At 49.8% G+C, this 18,283-nt stretch overlaps 1 protein-coding gene across 2 annotated transcripts in view; it reads right to left on the bottom strand.

Annotated features, from left to right (window-relative positions):
* ecpas (Ecm29 proteasome adaptor and scaffold) overlaps window positions 1-18,283 on the bottom strand; it is a 59,087-nt gene that overhangs the window by 9,752 nt on the left and 31,052 nt on the right. For both annotated transcript variants that reach the window (XM_045711461.1, XM_045711460.1), the window contains exons 26-36: window positions 18,161-18,215; window positions 17,509-17,623; window positions 16,959-17,145; window positions 16,524-16,691; window positions 15,778-15,963; window positions 5,814-5,861; window positions 5,074-5,192; window positions 3,856-4,006; window positions 3,566-3,721; window positions 2,943-3,009; window positions 2,663-2,754 (exon numbers count right to left, since the gene is read on the bottom strand). In XM_045711461.1, the coding sequence (XP_045567417.1) occupies window positions 2,663-2,754; window positions 2,943-3,009; window positions 3,566-3,721; window positions 3,856-4,006; window positions 5,074-5,192; window positions 5,814-5,861; window positions 15,778-15,963; window positions 16,524-16,691; window positions 16,959-17,145; window positions 17,509-17,623; window positions 18,161-18,215 (1,344 nt within the window). The remainder of the gene's footprint in view (window positions 1-2,662; window positions 2,755-2,942; window positions 3,010-3,565; window positions 3,722-3,855; window positions 4,007-5,073; window positions 5,193-5,813; window positions 5,862-15,777; window positions 15,964-16,523; window positions 16,692-16,958; window positions 17,146-17,508; window positions 17,624-18,160; window positions 18,216-18,283) is intronic.

An 18,283-nucleotide genomic window follows, 5' to 3' on the forward strand; every position in this document is an offset into this window, starting at 1 on the left:
CACTGATACAGTTAGTACCATAACACCATACTACTCACCCTGACTAGATGTCCCAGAGCGAAGGAGAAGGCTTTCTGGACAACACTGATACAGTTAGTACCATAACACCATACTACTCACCCTGACTAGATGTCCCAGAGCGAAGGAGAAGGCTTTCTGGACAACACTGATACAGTTAGTACCATAACACCATACTACTCACCCTGACTAGATGTCCCAGAGCGAAGGACAAGGCTTTCTGGACAACACTGATACAGTTAGTACCATAACACCATACTACTCACCCTGACTAGATGTCCCAGAGCGAAGGAGAAGGCTTTCTGGACAACACTGATACAGTTAGTACCATAACACCATACTACTCACCCTGACTAGATGTCCCAGAGCGAAGGAGAAGGCTTTCTGGACAACACTGATACAGTTAGTACCATAACACCATACTACTCACCCTGACTAGATGTCCCAGAGCGAAGGACAAGGCTTTCTGGACAACACTGATACAGTTAGTACCATAACACCATACTACTCACCCTGACTAGATGTCCCAGAGCGAAGGAGAAGGCTTTCTGGACAACACTGATACAGTTAGTACCATAACACCATACTACTCACCCTGACTAGATGTCCCAGAGCGAAGGAGAAGGCTTTCTGGACAACACTGATACAGTTAGTACCATAACACCATACTACTCACCCTGACTAGATGTCCCAGAGCGAAGGACAAGGCTTTCTGGACAACACTGATACAGTTAGTACCATAACACCATACTACTCACCCTGACTAGATGTCCCAGAGCGAAGGAGAAGGCTTTCTGGACAACACTGATACAGTTAGTACCATAACACCATACTACTCACCCTGACTAGATGTCCCAGAGCGAAGGAGAAGGCTTTCTGGACAACACTGATACAGTTAGTACCATAACACCATACTACTCACCCTGACTAGATGTCCCAGAGCGAAGGAGAAGGCTTTCTGGACAACACTGATACAGTTAGTACCATAACACCATACTACTCACCCTGACTAGATGTCCCAGAGCGAAGGAGAAGGCTTTCTGGACAACACTGATACAGTTAGTACCATAACACCATACTACTCACCCTGACTAGATGTCCCAGAGCGAAGGAGAAGGCTTTCTGGACAACACTGATACAGTTAGTACCATAACACCATACTACTCACCCTGACTAGATGTCCCAGAGCGAAGGACAAGGCTTTCTGGACAACACTGATACAGTTAGTACCATAACACCATACTACTCACCCTGACTAGATGTCCCAGAGCGAAGGAGAAGGCTTTCTGGACAACACTGATACAGTTAGTACCATAACACCATACTACTCACCCTGACTAGATGTCCCAGAGCGAAGGACAAGGCTTTCTGGACAACACTGATACAGTTAGTACCATAACACCATACTACTCACCCTGACTAGATGTCCCAGAGCGAAGGAGAAGGCTTTCTGGACAACACTGATACAGTTAGTACCATAACACCATACTACTCACCCTGACTAGATGTCCCAGAGCGAAGGAGAAGGCTTTCTGGACAACACTGATACAGTTAGTACCATAACACCATACTACTCACCCTGACTAGATGTCCCAGAGCGAAGGACAAGGCTTTCTGGACAACACTGATACAGTTAGTACCATAACACCATACTACTCACCCTGACTAGATGTCCCAGAGCGAAGGACAAGGCTTTCTGGACAACACTGATACAGTTAGTACCATAACACCATACTACTCACCCTGACTAGATGTCCCAGAGCGAAGGACAAGGCTTTCTGGACAACACTGATACAGTTAGTACCATAACACCATACTACTCACCCTGACTAGATGTCCCAGAGCGAAGGAGAAGGCTTTCTGGACAACACTGATACAGTTAGTACCATAACACCATACTACTCACCCTGACTAGATGTCCCAGAGCGAAGGAGAAGGCTTTCTGGACAACACTGATACAGTTAGTACCATAACACCATACTACTCACCCTGACTAGATGTCCCAGAGCGAAGGAGAAGGCTTTCTGGACAACACTGATACAGTTAGTACCATAACACCATACTACTCACCCTGACTAGATGTCCCAGAGCGAAGGAGAAGGCTTTCTGGACAACACTGATACAGTTAGTACCATAACACCATACTACTCACCCTGACTAGATGTCCCAGAGCGAAGGAGAAGGCTTTCTGGACAACACTGATACAGTTAGTACCATAACACCATACTACTCACCCTGACTAGATGTCCCAGAGCGAAGGACAAGGCTTTCTGGACAACACTGATACAGTTAGTACCATAACACCATACTACTCACCCTGACTAGATGTCCCAGAGCGAAGGAGAAGGCTTTCTGGACAACACTGATACAGTTAGTACCATAACACCATACTACTCACCCTGACTAGATGTCCCAGAGCGAAGGACAAGGCTTTCTGGACAACACTGATACAGTTAGTACCATAACACCATACTACTCACCCTGACTAGATGTCCCAGAGCGAAGGACAAGGCTTTCTGGACAACACTGATACAGTTAGTACCATAACACCATACTACTCACCCTGACTAGATGTCCCAGAGCGAAGGACAAGGCTTTCTGGACAACACTGATACAGTTAGTACCATAACACCATACTACTCACCCTGACTAGATGTCCCAGAGCGAAGGAGAAGGCTTTCTGGACAACACTGCTACGGTCATGGATTCCATTCAGTAGGGCACTCATCAGTTTACCTGTCACACACACACACACACAGTAAAGAAGGCCCAGTCCAGGTCGGAGAAACCAGACCATAGAGGAGAGGTTTTAGTGAACTTGTAAAGACTAAACCAATACTTCATTTCCCTTTGGGTGTTGACAGGACGTCTGGGATGGGTACGGTAAAGTCTACTGTCTGTACCCCAGAGGGTAACATGGTTACCTGAGTAGGGGGTGAGGTCCTGGGGACACTGGACGGTGAGGGACACGATCACACTGGCACAACCACCCTGGAACAACAGAGGTGACTGGTATTGATGTCACTGTTTACTGGTAACATGTTCAGGGTTGCAGGTGATTGGAGGGGACAGTGGGAATCAGAGCTCCAACATGCAGGAATTGAAATGATGAAAATATACATATTAACAACTACAACAGTGATGAATGTCATGGGGGCAGAGTACCGTCTGTTGGGGGTGGGGCAGAGTACCGTCTGTTGGGGGGGCAGAGTACCGTCTGTTGGGGGGGCAAGTCCGTCTGTTGGGGGGGGCAGAGTACCGTCTGTTGGGGGGGGCAGAGTACCGTCTGTTGGGGGGGCAGAGTACCGTCTGTTGGGGGGGCAGAGTACCGTCTGTTGGGGGGCAGAGTACCGTCTGTTGGGGTGGACGAGGGGGCAGAGTACCGCCTGTTTGGGGGGGGGCCATAGAGGGAGCATTAAGACACAATATGCAGTTTATCACCAAGGAAAACAGCAGAGGATTTGACTTTCTGACAAGGTGTCCAACTAGTCAGGTGAAGACAGACATGGTTTAGTATTTAGGTTGGTGGGAGAAGGTCAGGTGTTACCTTGGTGCCCAGACCCACTCCACTCTTCAGGAGGTCACAGAGTCTGGGGACCAGCTCCCCCAGGACAGACACGTCCAGGTGCTGCAGACACATGTTGATGGTCTCCATCATGGGGGAGGACTTGGCAGCACTGAGTCTGGCAGCATCCATGGCACTCTGGACAGGCAGACAGACAGACAGACAGACAGGCAGACAGACAGACAGACAGACAGACAGGCAGAGGTTACGTCAATTACTGCCGATAATCACACCTCTGGAGAAACGGCAGTTATAGTGTGTGTGTTGGTTACCTTCTCCTGCTCTGTGGCTCGGAGGCTGAGGTAGTTGAGGACCTGTGGCTCCAGGACACTGAGGGCCTCCAGGAGGGCAGGGATCAGACGAGGGGCGTGGGGCTTCAACCTGTTACCAGCTGTCTTAGACACCTTCACCAGGGTCTGGATACTGGAGGGAGGAGGTAGCAGTTAACGGCTACAATGTCTCTACAACTTTTACATTTCATTCATATAGAGAGGAGAGACAGACACAGCGACAGAGCGAGAGACAGACACACCGACAGAGCGAGAGAGACACCGACAGAGCGAGAGAGACCGACAGACACACCGACAGAGCGAGAGAGACCGACAGACACACCGACAGAGCGAGAGAGACCGACAGACACACCGACAGAGCGAGAGAGACCGACAGACACACCGACAGAGCGAGAGAGACAGACAGACACACCGACAGAGCGAGAGAGACAGACCACACCGACAGAGCGAGAGAGACAGACAGACACACCGACAGAGCGAGAGAGACAGACAGACCGACAGAGCGAGAGAGACAGACAGACCGACAGAGCGAGAGAGACAGACAGACCGACAGAGCGAGAGAGACAGACACACCGACAGAGCGAGAGAGACCGACAGACACACCGACAGAGCGAGAGAGACCGACAGACACACCGACAGAGCGAGAGAGACCGACAGACACACCGACAGAGCGAGAGAGACAGACAGACACACCGACAGAGACCGACAGACACACCGACAGAGCGAGAGAGACCGACAGACACACCGACAGAGCGAGAGAGACCGACAGACACACCGACAGAGCGAGAGAGACAGACAGACACACCGACAGAGCGAGAGAGACAGACAGACACACCGACAGAGCGAGAGAGACAGACAGACACACCGACAGAGCGAGAGAGACAGACAGACACACCGACAGAGCGAGAGAGACCGACAGACACACCGACAGAGCGAGAGAGACAGACAGACACACCGACAGAGCGAGAGAGACAGACAGACACACCGACAGAGCGAGAGAGACAGACAGACCGAGAGAGACAGACACACCGACAGAGCGAGAGAGACAGACACACCGACAGAGTGACAGAGCGACACCGACAGAGCGAGAGAGAGACACCGACAGAGCGAGAGAGAGACACCGACAGAGCGAGAGAGAGACACCGACAGAGAGAGAGAACATATACGGAGGCCAATGAACACACACATATGGAGGTGTACCTGAGAGAGCGGACCTCAGGCACGTTGCTGACGATACCTTTATCCAGGAGGGTTGGTAACAGAACAGCTACAGTCCTCTGGGCTGCTAAACCTGACGACTCACACATCCTAGTACACACCTGTAGACAGAGAGATTAATGTAACATCCTAGTACACACCTGTAGACAGAGAGATTAATGTAACATCCTAGTACACACCTGTAGACAGAGAGATTAATGTAACATCCTAGTACACACCTGTAGACAGAGAGATTAATGTAACATCCTAGTACACACCTGTAGACAGAGAGATTAATGTAACATCCTAGTACACACCTGTAGACAGAGAGATTAATGTAACATCCTAGTACACACCTGTAGACAGAGAGATTAACGTAACATCCTAGTACACACCTGTAGACAGAGAGATTAATGTAACATCCTAGTACACACCTGTAGACAGAGAGATTAATGTAACATCCTAGTACACACCTGTAGACAGAGAGATTAATGTAACATCCTAGTACACACCTGTAGACAGAGAGATTAATGTAACATCCTAGTACACACCTGTAGACAGAGAGATTAATGTAACATCCTAGTACACACCTGTAGACAGAGAGATTAATGTAACATCCTAGTACACACCTGTAGACAGAGAGATTAATGTAACATCCTAGTACACACCTGTAGACAGAGAGATTAATGTAACATCCTAGTACACACCTGTAGATGTCTCACACCACAGTAAAGCATCCTTACCTTACTCAGTGTTTTGAGGGTTATATCAGCAGCCTTCCTGACAGACTCCTGTTAGAGAGACATTACACAGGTCAGCAAAACGACCACACAGACACAACACACTACCCCCCAGCTATAATAACCCACCTGACTACCCCCCAGCTATAATAACCCATCTGACATCACACTACCCCCCCAGCTATAATAACCCACCTGACTACCCCCCAGCTATAATAACCCATCTGACATCACACTAACCCCCCCAGCTATAATAACCCACCTGACTACCCCCAGCTATAATAACCCATCTGACATCACACTACCCCCCAGCTATAATAACCCATCTGACATCACACTACCCCCCCAGCTATAATAACCCATCTGACATCACACTACCCCCCAGCTATAATAACCCATCTGACTTCACACTAACCCCCCAGCTATAATAACCCATCTGACATCACACTACCCCCCAGCTATAATAACCCATCTGACATCACACTACCCCCCAGCTATAATAACCCATCTGACATCACACTACCCCCCCAGCTATAATAACCCATCTGACGTCCCACTAACACCCCCCCAGCTATAATAACCCATCTGACTTCACACTAACCCCCCAGCTATAATAACCCATTTGACATCACACTACCCCCCAGCGAAAATAACCCATCTGACGTCCCACTAACACCCCCCCAGCTATAATAACCCATCTGACATCACACTACCCCCCCAGCTATAATAACCCATCTGACGTCACACTACCCCCCCAGCTATAATAACCCATCTGACGTCACACAACCCCCCAGCTATAATAACCCATCTAACACCCCCAGCTATAATAACCCACCTGACTACCCCCAGCTATAATAACCCATCTGACGTCACACTACCCCCAGCTATAATAACCCATCTGACGTCACACTACCCCCCCAGGTATAATAACCCATCTAACACCCCCCCAGCTATAATAACCCATCTGACGTCACACTAACAGCCCCCCAGCTATAATAACCCATCTGACGTCACACTACCCCCCCAGCTATAATAACCCATCTGACATCACACTACCCCCCCAGCTATAATAACCCATCTGACGTCCCACTAACAGCCCCCCAGCTATAATAACCCATCTGACGTCCCACTAACAGCCCCCCAGCTATAATAACCCATCTGACGTCCCACTAACACCCCCCCAGCTATAATAACCCATCTGACGTCCCACTAACACCCCCCCAGCTATAATAACCCATCTGACATCACACTACCCCCCAGCTATAATAACCCATCTGACATCACACAACCCCCCCAGCTATAATAACCCATCTAACACCCCCAGCTATAATAACCCATCTGACGTCACACTAACACCCCCCCAGCTATAATAACCCATCTGACATCACACTACCCCCCAGCTATAATAACCCATCTGACGTCACACTACCCCCCAGGTATAATAACCCATCTAACACCCCCCCAGCTATAATAACCCATCTGATGTCACACTAACAGCCCCCCAGCTATAATAACCCATCTGACGTCACACTACCCCCCAGCTATAATAACCCATCTGACATCACACTACCCCCCCAGCTATAATAACCCATCTGACGTCCCACTAACAGCCACCCGGTTATAATAACCCATCTGACGTCCCACTAACGCCCCCAGCTATAATAACCCATCTGACGTCCCACTAACACCCCCCCAGCTATAATAACCCATCTGACGTCACACTACCCCCCCAGGTATAATAACCCATCTAACACCCCCCAGCTATAATAACCCATCTGACGTCACACTACCCCCCCAGCTATAATAACCCATCTGACATCACACTAACACCCCCCAGCAATAATAACCCATCTGACGTCCCACTAACACCCCCCAGCTATAATAACCCATCTGACGTCCCACTAACACCCCCCCAGCTATAATAACCCATCTGACGTCCCACTAACACCCCCCAGCTATAATAACCCATCTGACGTCCCACTAACACCCCCCAGCTATAATAACCCATCTGACGTCCCACTAACGCCCCCAGCTATAATAACCCATCTGACGTCACACTACCCCCCAGCTATAATAACCCATCTGACATCACACTACCCCCCAGCTATAATAACCCATCTGACGTCACACTACCCCCCAGCTATAATAACCCATCTTACATCACACTACCCCCCAGCTATAATAACCCATCTGACGTCACACTACCCCCAGCTATAATAACCCATCTGACGTCACACTACCCCCAGCTATAATAACCCATCTGACGCCACACTACCCCCAGCTATAATAACCCATCTGACGTCACACTACCCCCCAGCTATAATAACCCATCTGACGTCACACTACCCCCCCAGCTATAATAACCCATCTGACGTCACACTACCCCCCAGCTATAATAACCCATCTGACGTCACACTACCCCCCCAGCTATAATAACCCATCTGACGTCACACTACCCCCCAGCTATAATAACCCATCTGACGTCACACTACCCCCCCAGCTATAATAACCCATCTGACGTCCCACTAACACCCCCCAGCTATAATAACCCATCTGACGTCCCACTAACACCCCCCCAGCTATAATAACCCATCTGACGTCCCACTAACACCCCCCAGCTATAATAACCCATCTGACGTCCCACTAACACCCCCCAGCTATAATAACCCATCTGACGTCACACTAACACCCCCCAGCTATAATAACCCATCTGACGTCACACTAACACCCCCCAGCTATAATAACCCATCTGACGTCACACTAACACCCCCCAGCTATAATAACCCATCTGACGTCACACTAACGCCCCCCCAGCTATAATAACCCATCTGACGTCACACTAACGCCCCCAGCTATAATAACCCATCTGACGTCACACTAACGCCCCCCAGCTATAATAACCCATCTGACGTCACACTAACGCCCCCCAGCTATAATAACCCATCTGACGTCACACTAACGCCCCCCAGCTATAATAACCCATCTGACGTCACACTAGCCCCCAGCTATAATAACCCATCTGACGTCACACTACACCCCAGCTATAATAACCCATCTGACATCACACTACCCCCCAGCTATAATAACCCATCTGACATCACACTACCCCCCAGCTATAATAACCCATCTGACGTCACACTACCCCCCCCAGCTATAATAACCCATCTGACGTCACACTACCCCCAGCTATAATAACCCATCTGACGTCCCACTAACACCCCCCCAGCTATAATAACCCATCTGACGTCCCACTAACACCCCCCAGCTATAATAACCCATCTGACGTCCCACTAACACCCCCCCAGCTATAATAACCCATCTGACGTCACACTAACACCCCCCAGCTATAATAACCCATCTGACGTCACACTAACACCCCCAGCTATAATAACCCATCTGACGTCACACTAACGCCCCCCAGCTATAATAACCCATCTGACGTCACACTAACGCCCCCCAGCTATAATAACCCATCTGACGTCACACTAACGCCCCCCAGCTATAATAACCCATCTGACGTCACACTAACGCCCCCCAGCTATAATAACCCATCTGACGTCACACTAACGCCCCCAGCTATAATAACCCATCTGACATCACACTACCCCCCAGCTATAATAACCCGTCTGACATCACACTACCCCCCCAGCTATAATAACCCGTCTGACGTCACACTACCCCCCAGCTATAATAACCCATCTGACGTCACACTACCCCCCAGGTATAATAACCCATCTAACACCCCCCCAGCTATAATAACCCATCTGACGTCACACTACCCCCCCAGCTATAATAACCCATCTGACATCACACTACCCCCCAGCTATAATAACCCATCTGACGTCACACTACCCCCCAGCTATAATAACCCATCTGACGTCCCACTACCCCCCCAGCTATAATAACCCATCTGACATCACACTACCCCCCCCAGCTATAATAACCCATCTGACATCACACTAAACACCCCCCAGCAATAATAACCCATCTGACGTCACACTACCCCCCAGCTATAATAACCCATCTGACGTCCCACTAACACCCCCCCAGCTATAATAACCCATCTGACGTCCCACTAACACCCCCCAGCTATAATAACCCATCTGACGTCCCACTAACACCCCCCCAGCTATAATAACCCATCTGACGTCACACTAACACCCCCCAGCTATAATAACCCATCTGACGTCACACTAACACCCCCCAGCTATAATAACCCATCTGACGTCACACTAACACCCCCCAGCTATAATAACCCATCTGACGTCACACTAACACCCCCCAGCTATAATAACCCATCTGACGTCACACTAACGCCCCCCAGCTATAATAACCCATCTGACGTCACACTAACGCCCCCCAGCTATAATAACCCATCTGACGTCACACTAACGCCCCCCCAGCTATAATAACCCATCTGACGTCACACTAACGCCCCCCAGCTATAATAACCCATCTGACGTCACACTACCCCCCAGCTATAATAACCCATCTGACGTCACACTACCCCCCAGCTATAATAACCCATCTGACATCACACTACCCCCAGCTATAATAACCCATCTGACGTCACACTACCCCCCAGCTATAATAACCCATCTGACGTCACACTACCCCCCAGCTATAATAACCCATCTGACATCACACTACCCCCAGCTATAATAACCCATCTGACATCACACTACCCCCCAGCTATAATAACCCATCTGACGTCACACTACCCCCCAGCTATAATAACCCATCTGACGTCCCACTAACACCCCCCCAGCTATAATAACCCATCTGACGTCCCACTAACACCCCCCCAGCTATAATAACCCATCTGACGTCACACTAACACCCCCCCAGCTATAATAACTCATCTGACGTCACACTAACGCCCCCAGCTATAATAACCCATCTGACGTCACACTAACACCCCCCAACTATAATAACCCATCTGACGTCACACTAACACCCCCAGCTATAATAACCCATCTGACGTCACACTAACACCCCCAGCTATAATAACCCATCTGACGTCACACTAACACCCCCCAGCTATAATAACCCATCTGACGTCACACTACCCCCCCAGCTATAATAAACCATCTGACGTCACACTACCCCCCCAGCTATAATAACCCATCTGACGTCACACTACCCCCCAGCTATAATAACCCATCTGACGTCACACTACCCCCAGCTATAATAACCCATCTGACGTCCCACTACCCCCCAGCTATAATAACCCATCTGACATCACACTACCCCCCCCAGCTATAATAACCCATCTGACATCACACTAAACACCCCCCAGCAATAATAACCCATCTGACGTCACACTACCCCCCCCAGCTATAATAACCCATCTGACGTCACACTACCCCCCCCAGCAATAATAACCCATCTGACATCACACTACCCCCCCAGCTATAATAACCCATCTGACGTCCCACTAACACCCCCCAGCTATAATAACCCATCTGACGTCCCACTAACACCCCCCCAGCTATAATAACCCATCTGACGTCCCACTAACACCCCCCAGCTATAATAACCCATCTGACGTCCCACTAACACCCCCCCAGCTATAATAACCCATCTGACGTCACACTAACACCCCCAGCTATAATAACCCATCTGACGTCACACTAACACCCCCAGCTATAATAACCCATCTGACGTCACACTAACACCCCCCAGCTATAATAACCCATCTGACGTCACACTAACACCCCCCAGCTATAATAACCCATCTGACGTCACACTAACGCCCCCAGCTATAATAACCCATCTGACGTCACACTAACGCCCCCAGCTATAATAACCCATCTGACGTCACACTAACGCCCCCAGCTATAATAACCCATCTGACGTCACACTACCCACCCAGCTATAATAACCCATCTGACGTCACACTACCCCCCAGCTATAATAACCCATCTGACATCACACTACCCCCCAGCTATAATAACCCATCTGACGTCACACTACCCCCCAGCTATAATAACCCATCTGACATCACACTACCCCCAGCTATAATAACCCATCTGACGTCCCACTACCCCCCCAGCTATAATAACCCATCTGACGTCCCACTACCCCCCAGCTATAATAACCCATCTGACGTCCCACTAACACCCCCCAGCTATAATAACCCATCTGACGTCCACACTAACACCCCCCAGCTATAATAACTCATCTGACGTCACACTAACGCCCCCAGCTATAATAACCCATCTGACGTCACACTAACGCCCCCCAGCTATAATAACCCATCTGACGTCACACTAACGCCCCCAGCTATAATAACCCATCTGACGTCACACTAACGCCCCCAGCTATAATAACCCATCTGACGTCACACTAACGCCCCCAGCTATAATAACCCATCTGACGTCACACTAACGCCCCCAGCTATAATAACCCATCTGACGTCACACTAACGCCCCCAGCTATAATAACCCATCTGACGTCACACTACACCCCAGCTATAATAACCCATCTGACATCACACTACCCCCCCAGCTATAATAACCCATCTGACATCACACTACCCCCCCAGCTATAATAACCCATCTGACGTCACACTACCCCCCAGCTATAATAACCCATCTGACGTCACACTACCCCCAGCTATAATAACCCATCTGACGTCCCACTAACACCCCCCAGCTATAATAACCCATCTGACGTCCCACTAACACCCCCCAGCTATAATAACCCATCTGACGTCCCACTAACACCCCCCCAGCTATAATAACCCATCTGACGTCACACTAACACCCCCCAGCTATAATAACCCATCTGACGTCACACTAACACCCCCCCAGCTATAATAACCCATCTGACGTCACACTAACGCCCCCCCAGCTATAATAACCCATCTGACGTCACACTAACGCCCCCAGCTATAATAACCCATCTGACGTCACACTAACGCCCCCAGCTATAATAACCCATCTGACGTCACACTAACGCCCCCCAGCTATAATAACCCATCTGACGTCACACTAACGCCCCAGCTATAATAACCCATCTGACGTCACACTACCGCCCCAGCTATAATAACCCGTCTGACATCACACTACCCCCCCAGCTATAATAACCCGTCTGACGTCACACTACCCCCAGCTATAATAACCCATCTGACGTCACACTACCCCCCCAGGTATAATAACCCATCTAACACCCCCCAGCTATAATAACCCATCTGACGTCACACTACCCCCCAGCTATAATAACCCATCTGACATCACACTACCCCCCAGCTATAATAACCCATCTGACGTCACACTAACGCCCCCCCAGCTATAATAACCCATCTGACGTCACACTACCCCCCCAGCTATAATAAACCATCTGACGTCACACTACCCCCCAGCTATAATAACCCATCTGACGTCACACTACCCCCCAGCTATAATAACCCATCTGACGTCACACTACCCCCAGCTATAATAACCCATCTGACGTCCCACTACCCCCCAGCTATAATAACCCATCTGACATCACACTACCCCCCCAGCTATAATAACCCATCTGACATCACACTAAACACCCCCCAGCAATAATAACCCATCTGACGTCACACTACCCCCCAGCTATAATAACCCATCTGACGTCCCACTAACACCCCCCAGCTATAATAACCCATCTGACGTCACACTAACACCCCCCAGCTATAATAACCCATCTGACGTCACACTAACACCCCCCCAGCTATAATAACCCATCTGACGTCCCACTAACACCCCCCAGCTATAATAACCCATCTGACGTCCCACTAACACCCCCCAGCTATAATAACCCATCTGACGTCACACTAACACCCCCCAGCTATAATAACCCATCTGACGTCACACTAACACCCCCAGCTATAATAACCCATCTGACGTCACACTAACACCCCCCAGCTATAATAACCCATCTGACGTCACACTAACACCCCCCAGCTATAATAACCCATCTGACGTCACACTAACGCCCCCAGCTATAATAACCCATCTGACGTCACACTAACGCCCCCAGCTATAATAACCCATCTGACGTCACACTAACGCCCCCCAGCTATAATAACCCATCTGACGTCACACTAACGCCCCCAGCTATAATAACCCATCTGACGTCACACTAACGCCCCCCAGCTATAATAACCCATCTGACGTCACACTACCCCCCAGCTATAATAACCCATCTGACATCACACTACCCCCCCAGCTATAATAACCCATCTGACGTCACACTACCCCCCAGCTATAATAACCCATCTGACGTCACACTACCCCCAGCTATAATAACCCATCTGACATCACACTACCCCCCAGCTATAATAACCCATCTGACATCACACTACCCCCCAGCTATAATAACCCATCTGACGTCACACTACCCCCCCAGCTATAATAACCCATCTGACGTCCCACTAACACCCCCCCAGCTATAATAACCCATCTGACGTCACACTACCCCCCAGCTATAATAACCCATCTGACATCACACTAAACACCCCCCAGCAATAATAACCCATCTGACGTCACACTACCCCCCAGCTATAATAACCCATCTGACGTCCCACTAACACCCCCCAGCTATAATAACCCATCTGACGTCCCACTAACACCCCCCCAGCTATAATAACCCATCTGACGTCCCACTAACACCCCCCAGCTATAATAACCCATCTGACGTCCCACTAACACCCCCAGCTATAATAACCCATCTGACGTCACACTAACACCCCCCCAGCTATAATAACCCATCTGACGTCACACTAACACCCCCAGCTATAATAACCCATCTGACGTCACACTAACACCCCCAGCTATAATAACCCATCTGACGTCACACTAACACCCCCCAGCTATAATAACCCATCTGACGTCACACTAACGCCCCCAGCTATAATAACCCATCTGACGTCACACTAACGCCCCCAGCTATAATAACCCATCTGACGTCACACTAACGCCCCCCAGCTATAATAACCCATCTGACGTCACACTAACGCCCCCAGCTATAATAACCCATCTGACGTCACACTACCCCCCAGCTATAATAACCCATCTGACATCACACTACCCCCCAGCTATAATAACCCATCTGACGTCACACTACCCCCAGCTATAATAACCCATCTGACATCACACTACCCCCAGCTATAATAACCCATCTGACATCACACTACCCCCCAGCTATAATAACCCATCTGACGTCCCACTAACACCCCCCCAGCTATAATAACCCATCTGACGTCCCACTAACACCCCCAGCTATAATAACCCATCTGACGTCACACTAACACCCCCCAGCTATAATAACCCATCTGACGTCCCACTACCCCCCAGCTATAATAACCCATCTGACGTCCCACTAACACCCCCCAGCTATAATAACTCATCTGACGTCACACTAACACCCCCAGCTATAATAACTCATCTGACGTCACACTAACGCCCCCCAGCTATAATAACCCATCTGACGTCACACTAACGCCCCCCAGCTATAATAACCCATCTGACGTCACACTAACGCCCCCAGCTATAATAACCCATCTGACGTCACACTAACGCCCCCCAGCTATAATAACCCATCTGACGTCACACTACCCCCCCAGCTATAATAACCCATCTGACGTCACACTATCCCCAGCTATAATAACCCATCTGACGTCACACTACCCCCCCAGCTATAATAACCCATCTGACATCACACTACCCCCCCAGCTATAATAACCCATCTGACATCACACTACCCCCCAGCTATAATAACCCATCTGACGTCACACTATCCCCCAGCTATAATAACCCATCTGACGTCACACTACCCCCCCAGCTATAATAACCCATCTGACGTCACACTACCCCCCCAGCTATAATAACCCATCTGACATCACACTACCCCCCCCAGCTATAATAAGCCATCTGACGTCACAAGTTCCTAGGCCAGGAATAGGCTGTTTGGGGTTGTGTGTGTGTGTGAGCACCTTGATGTCGTCCAGCACCCTGAACAGGGTCTCCCAGATCTCTGCCAGGTGATCAATGAGATGGTCGGCGTTGCGGCCTCGGATGAGGTCGTTGAGAGCCAGGCAGGCGGACTCCCGGGCCCTCCAGATGCTATTGGTCAGGTTAGATATCACATCCTGGAGGATCTCCTTCAGATACTTATCAACCTGGGGAGGAGAGAGGGGGTAGAGAGAGAGAGTAGAGAGGGGGGGTAGAGAGAGAGAGAGGAGGGGGTAGAGAGAGAGAGAGAGAGGAGGGGGTAGAGAGAGAGAGAGAGAGGAGGGGGTAGAGAGAGAGAGAGAGAGGAGGGGGTAGAGAGAGAGAGAGAGAGAGAGAGAGAGAGAGAGAAGGTGAGTGGGTGTGTGTGTCCTTCCGTCACCTGTGAGTCTGTTTCTATCTCTGCTGTGTGAGCGAGCGTACCGTGGTAATGTGTGTGTGTGTGTGTGTGCCGTGGTAATGTGTGTGTGTGTGTGTGTGTGCCGTGGTAGTGTGTGTGTGTGTGTGTGTGTGTGTGCCGTGGTAATGTGTGTGTGTGTCGTGGTAATGTGTGTGTGTGTGTGTACCGTGGTAATGTGTGTGTGTGTACCGTGGTAATGTGTGTGAGCGTGCCATGGTAATGTGTGTGAGCGTACCGTGGTAATGTGTGTGAGCGTACCGTGGTAATGTGTGTGTGTGTGTGTGTGTGTGGTGTGTGTGTGTGTGTGTGTGTGTGTGTGTGTGTGTGTACCATGTTCTTGTCAGTGACCAGAGCGTCCCAGATGGAGGTCATGGCCGTCCTGATGCCCAGGTTGGGGTCAAACTGGTATCTGTACAGACGTGGTACCAGCTGAGGTAGGTAGGGGGCGAGCTGCTCTCCTGCCTTCGCTGCTATGATGTTGAACCCAAACGCTGCTCCCTGTCAGACAAGGAAGGAAGGAAGGAAGGAAGGAAGGAAGGAAGGAAGGAAGGAAGGAAGGAAGGAAGGAAGCGAAAGATAGAGAGAGATCACCACTAGTGACAAAAATACTGAGTTGAGTGTTTGAAAAGTGAAAACGGGAGTGAAGTTATCTAGCCAGTTATCTGTTCAAAGACAAAAAAACAGTCTGAATGTTTCTAAAACATGTTTTTCTGAACCTATTAGTTCATATTATTACATGAGCTCATGTTCACTTCCTGGTTGTACCTTGCGGGAATTCCACATGGCGTGGTGATTGGCTAGGTTCATGAACTTGTAGACCAGATCCGGTTGGTTGAGGTCACTGGCCAATGAGCACAGCTCCTTGTAGGTGGAGAGTCCGTGCCCGTCGGGGGCTTTCCCCAGGGCTTCCTCCTGGAACACCTCCGTGTCCTCCGAAACGGCATGCTTCACCCTGAACAGGTCAACATTACACCACCTGTTTAGTACGGTCTGATTAAAGGTCATTACTGACCGTAGCAAATGAACAAACTCTGACATTGATCTGGTTGGGAAGAGAGTCGTCTCATGACTATTATTTGGTTTTGTTCTAAAACCCTAAATTGGGCCGGTGTGCAGCAGACCACATGACCTCAGGATTACAAACACAACAGGTGCATTTCACTCCTGTTGATTAGGTCTCTTTCCCCCCCTCCCTCCCTCACCTCCCTCCCTCCCTCACCTCCCTCCCTCACCTCACCTCCCTCCCTCACCTCACCTCCCTCCCTCCCTCCCTCCCACCCTCACCTCACCTCACCTCCCTCCCTCCCTCCCTCACCTCTTGCCAGTCATCAGTGTTTCGACCAGTGTAGACACCAGTTCTTGCTGGTCTCCCTCTCCTCCCATCTCATAGACTAGACCGAGACCTTTAGACGCCACGTCCTGACTCAACTCTGGAGGAGACAGAGACGAGAGGGCGGATCAGGGGAGAGAGAGAGAGAGAGAGCGAAAAGAGGGGGATCAGGGGAGAGAGAGAGAGCGAGAAGAGGGGGATCAGGGGAGGAGAGAGAGAGAGAGAGAGAGAGAAGAGGGGATCAGGGGACAAGGACTACCTAGTTCTGAGTGGGTGGATATATGGATCAGAGTTTAGATGAATGGTTGTACTGGATTTACCCTCAGACAGAATATTATTCTACACATCAGTCCTATGATCCACTGTGTTACCCCCAATCACACATCAGTCCTATGATCCACTGTGTTACCCCCAATCACACATCAGTCCTATGATCCACTGTGTTACCCCCAATCACACATCAGTCCTATGATCCACTGTGTTACCCCCAATCACACATCAGTCCTATGATCCACTGTGTTACCCCCATTCTACACATCAGTCCTATAATCCACTGTGTTACCCCCATTCTACACACAATCAGACATCAGTCATTGAGGTTATTATTGTGGTCTCCCCTGAGTTATCAGTGACTCACCATCAGGGTCTGACAGGATGGAGATGAAAGCAGTCTGGATCTCCTTCAGGTGAGACTGGAAGATGAGACAAAAGTTAAATAGTCAATAACTCACAAGGACTTTAGTTCCCCATCCCTGTCCTC

Source organism: Salmo salar, unplaced genomic scaffold (assembly GCF_905237065.1).
Source record: "Salmo salar unplaced genomic scaffold, Ssal_v3.1, whole genome shotgun sequence".
NCBI classification, from domain to species: Eukaryota; Metazoa; Chordata; class Actinopteri; order Salmoniformes; family Salmonidae; genus Salmo; species Salmo salar.